This window comes from Crotalus tigris, unplaced genomic scaffold, assembly GCF_016545835.1.
Source record: "Crotalus tigris isolate CLP2741 ecotype Arizona unplaced genomic scaffold, ASM1654583v1 scf7180000024434.1680833, whole genome shotgun sequence".
Taxonomy (NCBI): domain Eukaryota; kingdom Metazoa; phylum Chordata; class Lepidosauria; order Squamata; family Viperidae; genus Crotalus; species Crotalus tigris.
The window spans coordinates 888,713-904,667 of NW_024100602.1; the positions used below are offsets into that span (position 1 = coordinate 888,713).

Sequence of the window (15,955 nt, forward strand, 5' to 3'; positions counted from 1 at the left end):
TGACAATTATCTTAATCTTGAGTTCATTGGGTTTTTTCTGGTAATTGGCTAGAATATTTGCTCAGCTTTAAGAATGTATATATCTTTTTAGACATACTTGTGAGCACTATCTTTGGGGGAGGAAAAAATTCTACACACACTGTCAATTTACATTCTTTGCACAGTGTCTGTAATCTCAGAGCATGAGTGATGTGGGCACACTGCATTTTACTCGAGGCATTTAGCAGATTTAGCATCAAGTATTAAGACATCAAATAATAAGCTTGCATGTCTGATACATCCCTTTAAAATAAATGATGAAAATTGATACTATTCAGAATGCAACAATGTGGCATTTAAAAAGAAATGGAAATAAAAATTGGGTTATTAATCAGTTCCAGGACCTCTAGGGGCATTTCTGCAGAGTGACCAGATGAAACCTTGCACTTTGAATAATTATACAGACTTTATGATTCTTCCCGCTGTGCAGAGCAATTGGTGCCAACCCCCTGTATTGTGATTGCCACATGCACTGGCTCTCAAGCTGGGTCAAAACTGGCTACAAAGAACCTGGCATTGCCCGTTGTGCTGGTCCTGCGGATATGGAAGGCAAACTTCTGCTCACAACTCCAGCTAAGAAGTTTGAATGCCAGGGTAAGCTACAGAAGCAACAAGGAAAATAAAAGGGAATAGTGGGAAGAACTACTACTGAAAGTTCTGAAGAACAGCATTGCATATAACTAAAGATCTCTTGGCTATGTGAACTTTAGTTTGTTCTGCCCAGCTGAGTTGCCTGGGACCCTTGTTGGGAAGTGGCATGAATGTTACAAATATGAGACTGTTGAAGTTAATATTGGGCATATGGGGGGGGAAAAGTGAGTCATGGAAGTTGTTAATATGCACACAGATATGATGAAGATGGAATGGGAGAAGTAGATTCTAGTTAAGCCAGTAAAACCAATATCCTACAAGTAGTCCTCAACATACGACCATTTGGCAATGGTTCAAAATTATGATCACGCTGAAAAATGACTTATGATCTTTCTTTGCACTTACAATTGCCAGAGCATCCCCACAGTCACACGATTGCCATTTGCAAATTTCCCACATGGTCATTTGCAAGCTTCCCAGCTAAGTCATTGCAGAAACTGGCAGGTTGCAAGTGGTGTCTCACTTAACAACCCTGGCAAAATACATCATATAATCAGGTGTGGTTATGTGATGCCTCATTTCACGACTGCACAATTTTCTGTTCCTTATTGTGGTTGTAAGTTAAGGATCACTGTATATAGTTCCATGATACTGAAGATTATGAATGAAATGCCCAAAGAATGGGCACAGGCATAGCATTAGCTACATCAGCCTTGTGCCTTATATATGTAATAAGATTATAATTTCCAGAATCCCTAATTACCCTCATAAGAGGCCTTGAGTCAGCTCTTTCTTCTGTGTATGTCACACCAATGTAGAATTCTTTAAAAAGTTCTTTTACTTTTCCCTGTGAAAACTTATTCCTGTGAAAGAAATGGGGAGGGGAGGGACCCTGCTTGCTTTTGTAGAAAATTAATACTATTTTGAACACCAGGATTCAGTATTATGCTTAGAAACAAGTGAATGGGTGTTCTTTTCAGCCGTTATCCATTTTTTTAATGTGTATATCCGCAAATCACAAATTTGTCAGAGACCCATGTTTAGCTGTTGGGGAAAAGGCAATACCTTGGAAGAGATTCTGATCAGGAAGCACACAGACTTTATAGTCAGATATAAGAAATATGTCTTTAGTTATTTCAGTTATATTATCTTAGTCTTATTCATGCAATATCTTTTTTTAATCTGTGTAGGTCCTCCCCCGCCAATCATCCAGGCCAAGTGTAACCCCTGTCTCTCCAATCCCTGCCAAAACAGGGGCAGTTGTCAGCAAGATCCTCTGGGCTCCTATCACTGTGTCTGTCCCGATGGTTATAAGGTAAATAGGGTGGGAGGGTGAGGTGGGAGGGGACAAAAAGGAGTGGGTTTGCTCCCTGTTGGTAAACTTCTTCCTGGGAAATACACAGCGTGTGTTCCACACTTTTAGCCAGGTTAATGAAAGACATAAGTTCATTCATACAAAATGCTGAGCTTGGTTTGCCTTTTTGTGGCTTTAAATGTTGTGCAATGCACTGGATTATTTTATGTTTCAGCACAATACAATGTAGTCCTTGACTTACAACAATTTGTTTGGTGACTGTTCAAAATTACAACAGCACTGAAAAAGGTGACACGATCATTTTTCATGCTTAATGACCTTTGAAGCATGCCTGTAGTCCCGTGAGCAAAATTCAGATCCTGGTAACCGACTCATATTTATGATGTTTACAGAGTCACCCGGATTATGTGATTTACCTTTTATGAGCTTATGACAAGAAAAGTCAATGGGAAATCCAGATTCACTTAACAACCATGCTACTAACTTAACAACTGCAGTGACTCACTTAACAACTGTGGCAATAAAGATCATAAAATGGGGCAAAGTTCACTTAACAGCTGTCTCGTTTAGCAACAGAAATTTTGGACTCAATTGTGGTCATAAGTTGAGGTCTATCTGTATTGTATAAACCCAGAACGTGGGTAAGTTCAGTAGTGAAATTAAACATGTTCTGTGAACACAACCAATTGTTCCTTTGACACTGAGCAAAAAAAGAAAGAAAAAAAAATGGAGAGAGCTATTTCTGTTAACAAAAACAATTTAAAAGTTCAGGACAATTTCTATATAACAAGTTAATCTTCTTTCACTGTACACATATGGCTGGTGTGCAAGCAATTGATTTTCAAAATGTGTATTGGCCAGAACTTATCCATTTAAAGGGTAATTGTTTTGTGTTATTTCCTTATTCCAGGGCAAATACTGTGACCTATCTTTTGATGGTTGCTCCGGCAGATTCTGTGAAAATGGTGGGACCTGCCTGCCTCAAGAAGGAGATGGATCCAGCTTTACGTGAGTGGCAGTTCAAGATTTCAGAAAGAGTCTCTGACCTAAAATGGAAAAAGATCTTGGTTAGCTGCAATACATCATCTGCCAAGAACCTGGGCAGAAACCTATTACAAAATTGCCAGATGTCAGACTAAAATAAATCCAGCTCCATTTTCTGCCTTAAGCCAGAATCAGACACTGAAAAGTATTGGGAAGTATTTATTCAGTGTTAATCATATATACTTACATTTAGGGGACAGGGGATGTTTTCAGTACATGGTCTGATTCTGCAGGCAATTTATTTCTGTAACTGTGGCTTGGGATTTGGGAGACAAGCCACTGGATTACATGCATCCCAATGGATTACCAACTGTTTCAGTTTTTTGATATGCTGAACCTCGATGTGCACCCTCCCACTCTCCTCCTCAAAATACAGTGTGGGTGGCTTTCTGGGAAACATACCGTAATTAGTAGCTTGAAATGAACTGCACTCAGTAGAGAAAAAAAGTGGGGCCCAACCCGATCTGTATATCCAATTTGCCAAACTGCTAAATGGCTTTTCATCGTATCGCCATATCAACATAGCATCTTTAAAAGCCAGCACATAATGTCCCTTGGGATAACAAATATTTTTCCCTACACATGCCGCTCTGCATTACCCCTTTATAGAAAGATAGCAAGTAGGAACACAAATGTTTTGATCAAGGGCATCAGAGCTGACAACTCACTGCCTTTGTTAGGCAAGGTCACCAGTTTTTTTTTCTATTTTTGCTTCTTTGTCTAAAGTCCACGCAATAGAAATGCAAATGCCACCGTATGCAACTCACAGCATACATTTATTCATCTACAATGTTCTCCTCTACTTTATGTGAGTGTGTATCTGTTTGCAGGTGTGTCATATTTAAATTAGTGTATTCTGTGAATTATATTATAGTATTGCCTCATGAAGATTTATATAATCATGTGTAGTCCTCAAACATAGCTATGGAGGTTGCTTAGAAAACTTAAAAAATAGTTAAAATAATAATCTACAACTTCTCCTTCGTTGGAATAGATTTAAGGACGTTAAATGAGAAATAAATCAGGATCAGGATTCTCACATTTGTGCTTTTCTCTAGTCCTACCCAAGGGCCCTGCTTTTTCTTTTTGGTGCCAACATTGAAGACCTCATTAGCATGCCACTCCATCTGTCCTAGAACTTATAGCAGCTTTAGCTTCTTCTCAATTCGAGACTTCTAGAGTGGTCCAACTAGCTCCTGTACTTGGAAACCAAAATGCTAAGATGGATACAAGATGGAACACTGAGAGTTATGGAGATACTGAACCCAGTTTCAAGAAAGAAGTATCATCCCTACTTTTCATCTTTCTTGAAATTTAGATAAGGGTATAAATTCCAGAAAATCCTACAAGAGAATGCTTCCAGACTTTCAATGTATCAAATAGCTCTCGTTTTCCTTATTAATAGATGTTCTTGTGTGGATGGATTTGAAGGTCCAAGATGTAATCTGAAAACCAATCATTGCAATAACAGTTGCAAGAATGGGGGCACATGTGTTAATGGGTCCACTAACCACACATGCTTGTGCCTACCCTTCTATACAGGTATGACTTCAATTGTAAATTACTGCTGATAGTGGGAGAGTGCAGAGCTTCTGCTTTTATCAATGAAGGGAGCAAAATCGCCATAGTGTCTAAAGGGACCCTACATGTGTTGGGAAATGAGATCACATGCACAAAGCAGACTACTCATATGATTTTATTATCCATCCCTTGTTATAAATTATGTGGATTATGTTGGCTAATGTTAAATCTATCTTTTTATGGTCAATGTTTCTTTTTAACTTTTTTAAGTGCAGAAAACAGCTAGTGAAAAGATAAGTTGTTCCACTCTTCCCCATTATTAATTTTTCAGAATTGCTATAGACATTGAAGATATTTTTTTGTTGGCTGGTATCTTGCTAAATTTAGTTCTTGGAAAAGGAAGGGAAAGGAGTGAATAGGCTTGCTGGCCGAATAGTCAAAATACTTACATATAATGTGTAGCTCCTTGTCCTTCTGCATGACCTCCAAAAGTTGAATATTTCTGCATAATAGTAAAATTCATCTGTTTATTTTAAAGTCGCAGAATTTACTTATTGTGCATACCTATCCTGGAACAAAACAGTGAAAAAAATGCAAGCCAACCATCTGAATTGGCCAACATAAAAAGGGGTTAGGGATATTTCAACTTTTGAATGACTGGGTGTTTCCAACTATTAGGTTCAAAAGGTGAATATTTCAGCAATATGTGTTTTTGTTCATTAATGCTATAATGCAAATAGGAATGCTTAAGGTCAAATATGGGCTTTCCACCTTTTTATGTACCATTTCTTTGGGGCAGAATGAGGCATATTCAAGGAGAGACACTATTTGTTGTGCTTCTGCCTTATCTCTGTATTTTTTCCACAGGGACATATTGCGAACAGCTGGTGAATGTATGTTCCCCAGAGCTCAGCCCCTGCCAGCATAATGCCATATGTAGAATCTCCCTCGATGGACCCAAGTGAGTGAGGGAAAGAGTGGAGTTTGGGAGAAAAAAAAAGTTTTAAAACTAATGAATGTGTACCAAATAATGTATGGTGGAGTTAGAACAAATGGTTATATTCATTGCCTCAGTCGTTTCCTAGTTGGTGTACCTTGCTGCTCTTTTGAGCACTGGATCTCATTCCTGTTCCTGCCTCCAGGTGTGAATGTATGCCTGGCTATGCAGGAGATAATTGCAGTACGGACTACAATGACTGCCTAGGCCACCAATGCCAGAACAATGCCAACTGTTTTGATGAACCAAATGGTTATTCCTGTCTTTGTACTGGCGGCTTCAGGTAAGGATATTAGATGGAGATGCTGCCAGCATTCATATAATTTCTACAAAAATATCAAGTGTTCTGCAAAGCTAAAGACCAAGGTTTGTCCTTTATTGGATGATTGACCTTCTTCCCACTTGCTTGAAATATTGTCAGGAGAAAGAGTTGTAACACAAGGAGCAGTGTTTGCAAAAACATATAAAGTAGTGGTTAGACTTATTAGTAACTAGCTATTTCCAGGGTGGCTTCACTACCCTTGTAAGATGGAGATCCTGCAGCATCTAATATTTCATGTGCTTTCAACAACAGGTTGATCACAATGCCACCTGTGTAGGTGTTTGTTTGAAATCTTATCCAACTTGTTTCAAGTGGCAGTGTACAAAAATAGATGTCAGAGCATTATTCTTCCACTATGGTTGGACCATATTTTTATTTACTCAGAAAATAGCAGACAGCAAGTCGAACAACAAATCTGAGTTCCTGGAATGCAAAGTATATAATTACTTGAATAAGGAGAAAACATTAATAGCATTTATACACCTGGGTGATGCCAATGGTGGTTTATGAGATGCTGAAAATGAGGAATCAATTTAGAACATTGGAATGAAAGAGAACACATCCTGCTTCCAAAAATGTATCAATTTCAATAGCTGATTCTGGCAATAAACTTATGCCCTATTGTATGCTTGCTTCATTCTAGTGGTCAGCTCTGTGAGATCCCACCTCATGGCTCCTTTCAGTCCAGTCCCTGTGAGAGGGTTGAGTGCCAGAATGGTGCCAACTGTGTGGAGTTAGGCAATCGTGCCTTATGCCAATGCCTTCCTGGCTTTGGAGGGCTCAAATGTGAGAAGCTACTGAGTGTCAATTTTGTGGATAGGGACACATACCTACAATTCACGGACTTGCAGAATTGGCCCACTGCCAATATTACTCTGCAGGTAAAAAAGATTTAAGTCTCTGTCCCAACCCTCCAAGAAGCATTATCTATTTTCCTGTATAGAGTTGGTTTTCCTATCTGTTATTTTTTTCCCCACTCTCTTGTTCTCTGCAGGTCTCCACAGCTGAAGATAATGGGATTCTCTTATATAATGGGGACACTGACCACATGGCAGTGGAACTTTATCAAGGCCATGTGCGTGTCAGCTATGATCCAGGCAGTTACCCTAGTTCAGCTCTTTACAGGTAGCTCTGTCTTTGATTTCTCATTCAAACTAAGGGAAGTTTGATGGAATGTGAGCAAATTTGTCTGCATGACCCTGCAATCTGCACTCTGACTTTAGGGGAGAGGGAGAGATGCTAAGGTTTAGATTCGGGTCCAACAATGCATTGTTGACAGTTGATATAGAAAGCAGAGAGTGGTCTTTAAAGAGAGTGTTGAATGAATGTTGGATGGGCAAGATTGACTGTAGATGTTAGATGTTGTGAAAAGGGTGTATACAAGAGCTCATCCCATCTCGTTCTTTTCTCCCAGTGCAGAGACCATCAATGATGGACAGTTCCATACAGTGGAACTGGTGACATTTGAGCGGATGGTAAACCTATCTATTGACGGAGGCGATCCCATGACCATGGATAGCTTTGGCAAGGCCCACACTCTGAATTCTGAGGCTCCACTCTATGTGGGGGGTAGGACTGCAATCTCTGTTGGGGAACAGGGAAGCAATATCCTGCTGAAACCAGAGAGAGCATCAGTTTTTTCCAACACTTCCACACTTTTACAAGGAGGCTACCATATGGACTAGGAGGTTCTAATAATTCTTAGTTTGAACCATTTATATATTATTAATTAGGAGAAGGAGGAAGAGAAAGTCTTTCTTTCTCCTTTTGTGAACAGAGGCCAGTATGTAGAGAGTCAAGGAGAGAAGAGGCCCACTGGCAGGTGGAACAAAATAATGTAATTGTCTGGGCTCAGGTGGAACAAAATAGCGTAATTGTCTGGGCTCAGTATTCCTTAAATTGATATGTCTGGCTTTAACATTTTTCTACAATATAGTAGGCCAGCCTTCTCCAACTTGCTATGCTCCAGATAATTTATGAAGTTAACTAAATTGCAGTCCCAGCATGTTTAAAGTGTATCAGTTTGGGAAAAGGGGAGGCTGAGACTTTTAAAGTTTATTTCCTTCCATCAATCATGATCTTACCAGCATCCTTCTTTTCTTCTTCCCTGCCTGATGTTGCTCCTATGGGCCTCTCCCACCAGGCATGCCAGTGGATGTGAATTCTGCTGCCTTCCGAGTCTGGCAAATCTTGAATGGTTCCAGCTTCCATGGATGTATCCGCAATTTATACATCAACAATGAATTACAAGACTTTACTAAAACCCAGATGAAACCAGGAGTTGTGCCTGGTTGTGAACCTTGCCGCAAGCTCTATTGCATGCATGGCATTTGCCAACCCAACACTGCTCATGGACCCATTTGTTACTGTGATTCAGGCTGGACTGGGCCCCATTGTGACCAGCCCATTACTAACCCTTGCCAGGGACACAAGTAAGTATAAGTGTTAAAATTCTTTTCTTCTAGAACTGGGGAACAAAATCTTTTTTTGGGGGGAGGCATACGTGGGAGAGCAAATGTGGAACTATGAGAACAATAATAGGACATTTGTTACCTTGCCTATCCATAGCTGCTGTGACATATCTGGCCAGTCATAAAATATCCAGAAGACAAATTAATTTTGGATATGCTCTATCTTCCCAGTGGGCCCTTTAGTAATGTGTGAAAAGAAAGTGTGCTTATTTCAGCCATTGCATACCAGTTCAGCCAACAAAATCTGGAACATTTTGGTTCTGAGTTTTAACAGAAGATGCTAGAGTTAGTTCCATTATCTTGTGGTATTCTAAATTCTAATCTCATTTTGTTTTAATTAGGAGAATTTATAAAGAAAATCAGGTGGTCAGAAAATGTGGTTGGCACTAAGAAGTGTATGAGGGCAGATTAGAGCCAGTTTGATCTAATGGTTAAAGCACCAGGCTAGAAAGCAGAAGACTGGGAGTTCTACTCCCACCTTAGCCATGAAAGCCATCTGGGTGACTTTGGGCCAGTCATTCTCTCTCAGCCCAACTCACCTCACAGGGTTGTTGCTGTGGGGAAAAAATAGGAGGAGGAAAGTGTGTTGAATATGTTTTGCTGCCTTGAGTTATTTGTAAAATAAATAAATAGATAAATAAATATTTATTTTTACAAATAGATAAATAAATATTACTCTTCACTGCTTTCCTTGGCTTGAAACTATCTATGCAAATCAGGTAACTCATTGCAATGCTGTGAGCAAAAAACATGTATTGAGAGAGTGTTTTCATTGCTGAAAGATCTACGGCGTACATGGATCCCTAAATTACTAATTGTCTCTGATTCAAGATAGTAGGGAGAGTTGAAAAGAGGCACTGGCTTAAGTGCAATTACATGTATCTACTTAGCTTTATGTCCCACTTTATCTTCAGGTGTGAACATGGAATCTGCATGCCTCTTGATGCACTTTCCTATAGTTGTCAATGCCAAGATGGTTACAAAGGAGCCTTGTGCAACCAGGAAGTTGAACTACGTAACCCATGCAAAACATTGGAGTGTGTTCATGGTCAGTGCCAGATCTCAGATGCAGGAGAGGCCTACTGTGAATGCAGCTCAGGATTTGATGGAGATCTCTGTGATCAAGGTCAGAAATATTTCCATTTCCATATGTGTTGACCATTAATTACTAATGACACTAAAGGAATTTCCCTTCTGTGCAAAAAGTTAGGTTCATATTTTTGCTGGCAAGTCATATTAACCCAGTCCTCTGTGAATGATGGAAAACTTACTCAGGAATCAACTTCCTCCTGGAAATGGATATTCTAGCAAGTAAAATATTGCTTCTCTGAAACTATAGGAAAGCTTCTTGGCGTATCAGCTGCAGCATAGGTAGTCCCTGTAAGCAGCTTTGTCCAATCATGGTGGTTATAAGTAACTTCAATAATGAAGGAACATGAGTAATACAGCCACGATTCCCAATGTTTAAAATTCGGAATGATTCTTTACTGTCAACAATATTATGTGTTCTATTTCCATGGGAGAAAGCAGAGGCATTTCCACACACCACTTTTTAGAAGAAAACAGTGCCTTTCTCAACCTGTCTCTAAACTATCAAAAGGCTCAACAAAAACAAGTCCCTCCTTTAAAGTATGACGACAAATACCAGAACATTATTTTAGCTTCCCTTTACTAAAATCCCTCATTTCATGATAATAATGATTATGACAATGAAAATGTCTATAAATATGATGACCTTGAGTCATCCTTTTGCCTGACCTTTCTGTTTTCCCCAGAATCAGAGTGTCGGGGAGAGGCTGTGCGAGATTTCCATCAGGTCCAGCGAGGTTATGCCATTTGCCAGACAACACGGCCAGTCTCCTGGATGGAGTGCCAGGGATCATGCCCAGGACTAGGCTGCTGTGGAGGACTGCGTCTTAAGCGCAAGAAATATACCTTTGAGTGCAGCGATGGCTCATCCTTTGTGGAGGAAGTGGAAAAACCTAGCAAATGTGGCTGTTCCCATTGCATGTAATCTCTGGTGAGGGGCAGGCCATGGCCAGAGACCTAGAGGTGAGACCTGCCCTCGCAGAAGCCTTGGGAACAGTCTGGAATCTGAGCAGTTCCTTTATTATGGTCATGTTGGTTATTCAGGACAGAAGAGACAAAGGTGTAGATAAAAGCGGTTTGATCGTTGTTTTTTGCTGGGAAATCCAGCTGAACAGATGTATTTATATCCAGCACGGATTCTACCTGGGGCCACTGATTGGGCACACCATGGATTCTTACTGAAGATCTCTACAACTGTTTGTGCTGCCCAATGTAATGTCCTAAGAACCATGCCCATGGGTCATGCCTGGCCTCAGGAACCAGTCATTTTGTATCTTTTGTACCTTAACTGGAATCTCCTAGCTACACCATGCCTTTTTTTTCCTCTTCTGTTAGCCAATTCTACTTTTTCTCTTATCGAGTATCTTCTCTTATTCTCTGCTCATGGTAACTTCATCTTCTGTTAATGGGGCTAAATTGCAAGCAGTACAGAGACCAGAAGCGAAGGGAACATTATTACAAGACTAGAAAAGAAAAAAAAATACTTAAGAAATTGAGGAAGGAATTGTTGCTGCCTACAACTTAATGGTTGTAAGACACTGAGGAATAAAAACAACTTAGACTTGCAATTGCATTGTAGTCGTTACTTGAAAGCTGCCTCCATTTATTAATAATAAAAAAAAACAGAATGGCCAAACCACTGGCATTACTATTGCTGTACTGTTGCAATTTGATGCCAACTTATTCAGAAGTAAAGCCTACTCAATTCCATGGAATTTAATTTCTAAATAAGATTAAGATGTGATTACGAAGGCTAAAGAATCTGGGCTATAAACTTCAAGTCTGCTGACAGGAAGAAAAAGGATTACATCCAATCCTTGTTGCAAATTCTCCAATTGCCACGATCATTTCTTTGATTCCTTACTTTTATCTCAGTCTTCTATACCATAAAATCATTTTTGCTACATATCACTTGATTATTGTAACAAATAAGTTTGCATTGATGGAAGATGTCAGTTCTACCATCCATTGTTATCACCTCTAGAATAACCTTGTTTACATCAATCATTATTCATGGAAGGAAGATAAACAGCATGTATCTCTTGCATTCAGCTTATTGTATTATTTTTCAGCCCTGCAATCGGATGCAGCAGGCCTTCCCATAAAATAGAACCTTTCTCCTTCTGTAAATGAGAGAGGAATGAGATTGGCACTTTGCTATATCCAGTGGGAATAAGATAGAGCAAGGCATTTAAAATAAAATAAGCTGAGATGTCTTCTTTCTGTCTCCAAATTCCTGCTTGAGAAAAGGCTTTTGTGGAGGACTTTAACAGCAGGAACAATTTGCTCAAGGTTTCATTTCAGTAAATGAATTTTGTTTGTACTGCTTACGATTAGTTGACACATACAAGTAATATTAGTAGCTTTAAGTTACAAAAACAAACTAGATTTTCTGTATTACTGTAGACACAAATTTTACGAAAGTTGGCCTTCTCTCTCACACACACACACAAATTAAGAAATACACTTGCAGCTTATTTGCATAATTTATTTTGCTGCTGGTTGGGAAAAGCAAGGCTATCTATTAGACATCAGGGCTGCTAGTTCCAGATTATGTTGTGATTATTTTCTGTCATGTTGTAGCTAACTTCAGGGGGTTCTAAGGCCAAAAGCTTTCCAAGCTGATTTGTTTCTTGGCACATTGGTTGGCAAAATGACATTTTCTTGTTGAACTTTTCTCCCTTCAAATTATTGATGTATCTAGAGGCGTAGTTTGCCATTGATTCTTTTCTCAGGATGCCAGAACCAAGAGAGTTGCTGCAACTTCACCGGTGGCTGCCTGGTCATAAGGCAGATGGCTTGGACTTTTAAAGCAATCCCTATTCACCCTCTTATCAGAGTGTGAGCTTTCTGCTGCTGTGACATTTTGTACAACTGTGTTCACCCTCATGTTGTCCTGATCCTGCCACTCATGATTGACTTTTTTATCATACTATATCCCACTTATATAATCCTCAACTTATAACCACAATTGAGCCCAAAATGTCTGTTGCTAAGTGAAACATTTGTTAAGTGAGCTTTGCCCCATTTTAGGGCTGTTTTGCCATAGTTGTTAAGTGAATCACTGCAGTTGGTAAATTGTTAAGTAAAACTGGCTTCCCCATTGACGTTGCTTGTCAGAAGGTCCCAAAAGGGGATCACATGATCCCAGGACACTGCAACCGTCATAAATATGAGTCAGTCACCAAGCATTTAAATTTTGATCATGTGACCATGTGGATGCTGCACAGGTCATAAGTGTGAAAAATGGTCATAAGTCACCTTTTTCAGGGACATTGTAACTTTGAATGGTCACTAAAGGAACTTTGTAAGTCAAGGACTACCTGTATTGCAGCTAACCAGTATATCTGTAGGCTGTCCCACTATCTGCCATTGTGGGTGCATTCCTATCTTTCCATGTAGGGATCCTACTGATAGAAAATATTTATCCTTTTCCGGCTTTTGAAACCTCATCAGATAATAGATATGGACTGAGAAAAGGCCCCCTTTAGCGCAGCATTTTGTTTCTCACAGGGGCTACCCAGATATAACTGGATGCTTGGAAGTAGGAAATGGAGATACTGGATGCACCTTTCCGGCATTGTTCCCCTGCAGCTGATATCTGAAGGCCTGCTTCCCGTGCCCTGGAAGTAACCTTGGGACCTGACACTAATTCCCAATAATCCGTTCTCCATAAATTATCTTATCACCTTTATAGCACCGTGATGTCACATTCTTTTAAGTCACCTTGAGGGCTTATTCAAATATTAAATAAGCTCTTGGTAGGCATTATCCTGCAGCAGCCTTGCAAGAATGCAGTTATTAAGCCATCACAATCTGATGAGAGCTTTGAGGCCTTAAACTCTACCAATGTTCTTGTTTCCAAGACAACCTCAGCCAGGTGTCATTTGAAACTTTTTATTTTTAAACAAGAGGCTCCGCTGGAAAGGTAACTCCTTGGCACTAGCTCAAGAGCACATGCGACACGTGCAATCTCAAGGTAACCGTTTCTAAAACATCAGATTTTATTGTACAGCAGTTTCAGTAAGATACTCCCGAGGGCGAAATAGTGTATAAGTGTATGCATGGTATTCATTAAACTGACAGTAATAAAGAAATAGCAGTAATAAAGCCATCTTCTACTTCCTGTGGGGACATGCAGGAAGCTAGTGAGTCCTTGCAGAATCTTCTTTTTCAAGGTACATATGAGTTATCTCTGTTTCTGAGTTTGTGCCTACACTCCCTGGCTTACTTTGGGACCTGTGCTATTGCTTGCTAAGAGAAAGTGGGTGAGTGGAATAAAGCTGAGGTTTATTCTGCTATGGCTCTTTTGAGATTTGCTTAAATGTAAATGATAACCAAGTAAGGCCAAAGCAGATTTGAATACATGATTTACAGATTTACATTTTACTCACTACTCGTATGCTTCCCAATATTTTTCATTCTTATTCTAGAAACCCTGAAAAAAAAAATGTATTCAGAAAGTGCAATTTTTGAACTTTTAGGGCAATGATACAAAATATATAACCTTTTTAACGATTTCTTATTTCTAATGGTAACTATTAGAATCTACAGAATAGCATATTTCTGAATTTGTACATTATATCTGCCAATCCAATACATATGTCCGAATAAACAAAATGACATTGGATCATGCTTATATGCTTAAATTTAGCTGATTATGGCCAACTCATCCTCCACGCTATATATACACTTAGAAATGTTGGCTTCAACTCTTACAATTTTCATCTAACACCTCCTTGGATCATAATATGAGTCAAAGCCTGGAATGGATTTATTTGAAATAAAAAAAATGTTTTCTTTGTCTACTTTTTTCTAATTTTTCTGCGCTGCACAATTCCTTAACTCAGATTTATTACTGGCTCTTTAAACTAGTGAAGCAATGGTGTCTCAGTAAACTCTGCATTTGAAAATTGCACTAAGCTTTGTATCAACATTATTGAATACAATACTTTTGGTGTCCCAACAGTCTAATCAGTGCAACATTTGAGTGATCATGTGAACTGCTAACATTCAATTTTATACAGTATACTTTCTTTAGGGCAGCAGTCTTGTTATAGATTTTGAAAAAGTAGTTTGTTATTTTTCATGGGATGATAACATTAATTTATTCATAGACATGAAACTAATCATCTCTCTCTGTAACAAATATGTGCCATCCTCCAATGCCTATAATGGTTGTCCAAGTAAAATATGCTGTTGTTGTTTCCTAAGAAAAAGATCAGAATGGTGAGTGTTCCTCTTCCTTGTATGATGGAGTACTTTTTGTCACCCAATCCCTGTTGCTTCTTGATGGGAACCAAAGAAAAATAGATATGATGGATTCAACATATTTATTTCAGCACTCTCTCTCCTTCCTAACCAAAACAGGAAACAATAGACTGAAAATTCCAGTTAACAAAATCAAAGTTGTTATTCCTCTGCCTTTTAGTTATACAACCTCTATTATATGTGTGTAGGGATGCATGTATGCATGCCAATTTGGTGTAGCAGTTAAGGTACCAGGTTAGAAGTCACCTGTACCAATCTTTCTCCACCCTTGGAAGATGGCAATGGCAAACCACTTTTAAAAATATAGCCAAAAATATATTGTGCAGACTCATCCGAGCAATTCCAGGAGTCGAGAATGACTTGAAAGCACTATATACACATATATCTTCGCAGCACTGTTCACAAATAATCTTTGCAGCAGGTTTTCATACAATCCTGCTTTTGTTCCTTGATCTATACAATGCATCCATGCAAATGTGTCTAGCAACAGATCTGCTTTTTTTAAAAAAAGTATTTTAATATTTTAGCCAAGATTTATGTTTCAGTTTACAAAACTCCTGGTTTTTGGTCTCATAAACTGAAAAGATAATTGGAAAATTAAAGAACTACTTTTAAAAACACTATTCTTACAAAAGAAAAAAAGAAAAAGCATGTGCCCTTTTTGAAACTTGAAATCAATAGAAAAGATATTTGCGTCATTTGGACATAAATTGCAAAAATTAGCAGACTAGATTTTCAAGACTGGAAGATTTTACTACATTCTGCTTTTATTTTAGACCAAAGTGAAACACCAGCATGAGAATTGTAACAGAGCCCATTTCTGGCTTAATAGTTCTGTTACCACTTAGCCTTGTGACTGAACTATTGCTATAATTTGGAAGGGAGAGGGAAGGTGGAGGAAAGGGGAGGAGTAAGCTGTAAGAAGTTAGCAATTCTCTCTTAACTCTTGTCCAGTGTTTGGCATGGAGATAGCAGCAGTGACATTTAAGACACCTCATGTAAGCAGCAGTGCCAAGGGGAGGGGGAAATATCTACATACAGGAAATCCTCGATTTACAACAGTTCATTTAATGACTGTTTAAAGTTACAACAGCACTGAAAAAAATTCTTATGACCCTTTTTCATACTTGGGCCAGCCTTCCTTCCTCTGGTGTGTCCATGTATTTTGACTATAATATCTAGAATGTCCAAGCAGCAGAGTTAAAACCTCTGCAGATTTTCAGCTTTCCTCAGGATTTTGATAGCTGTTTCTCCATTACTACAATTGTCTCTATAATTTCCACCAATAAAATGAA

General features: G+C 38.9%; 1 protein-coding gene across 3 annotated transcripts in view; it reads left to right on the plus strand.

The window, feature by feature from the left end:
- The window catches only part of SLIT1 (slit guidance ligand 1), a 153,811-nt gene extending 142,854 nt beyond the window's left edge, over positions 1 to 10,957 (plus strand). For 2 of the 3 annotated variants that reach the window (XM_039331113.1, XM_039331111.1), the window contains exons 26-37: positions 470 to 633; positions 1,821 to 1,945; positions 2,856 to 2,953; positions 4,395 to 4,531; positions 5,378 to 5,471; positions 5,653 to 5,790; positions 6,473 to 6,710; positions 6,824 to 6,954; positions 7,244 to 7,398; positions 7,973 to 8,261; positions 9,215 to 9,426; positions 10,076 to 10,957. In XM_039331113.1, the coding sequence (XP_039187047.1) occupies positions 470 to 633; positions 1,821 to 1,945; positions 2,856 to 2,953; positions 4,395 to 4,531; positions 5,378 to 5,471; positions 5,653 to 5,790; positions 6,473 to 6,710; positions 6,824 to 6,954; positions 7,244 to 7,398; positions 7,973 to 8,261; positions 9,215 to 9,426; positions 10,076 to 10,314 (2,020 nt within the window). In that variant the 3' untranslated portion in view covers positions 10,315 to 10,957. The remainder of the gene's footprint in view (positions 1 to 469; positions 634 to 1,820; positions 1,946 to 2,855; positions 2,954 to 4,394; positions 4,532 to 5,377; positions 5,472 to 5,652; positions 5,791 to 6,472; positions 6,711 to 6,823; positions 6,955 to 7,243; positions 7,399 to 7,972; positions 8,262 to 9,214; positions 9,427 to 10,075) is intronic. The other variant, XM_039331112.1, reaches the window with a different exon arrangement.
- Positions 10,958 to 15,955: the final 4,998 nt, after the last annotated feature.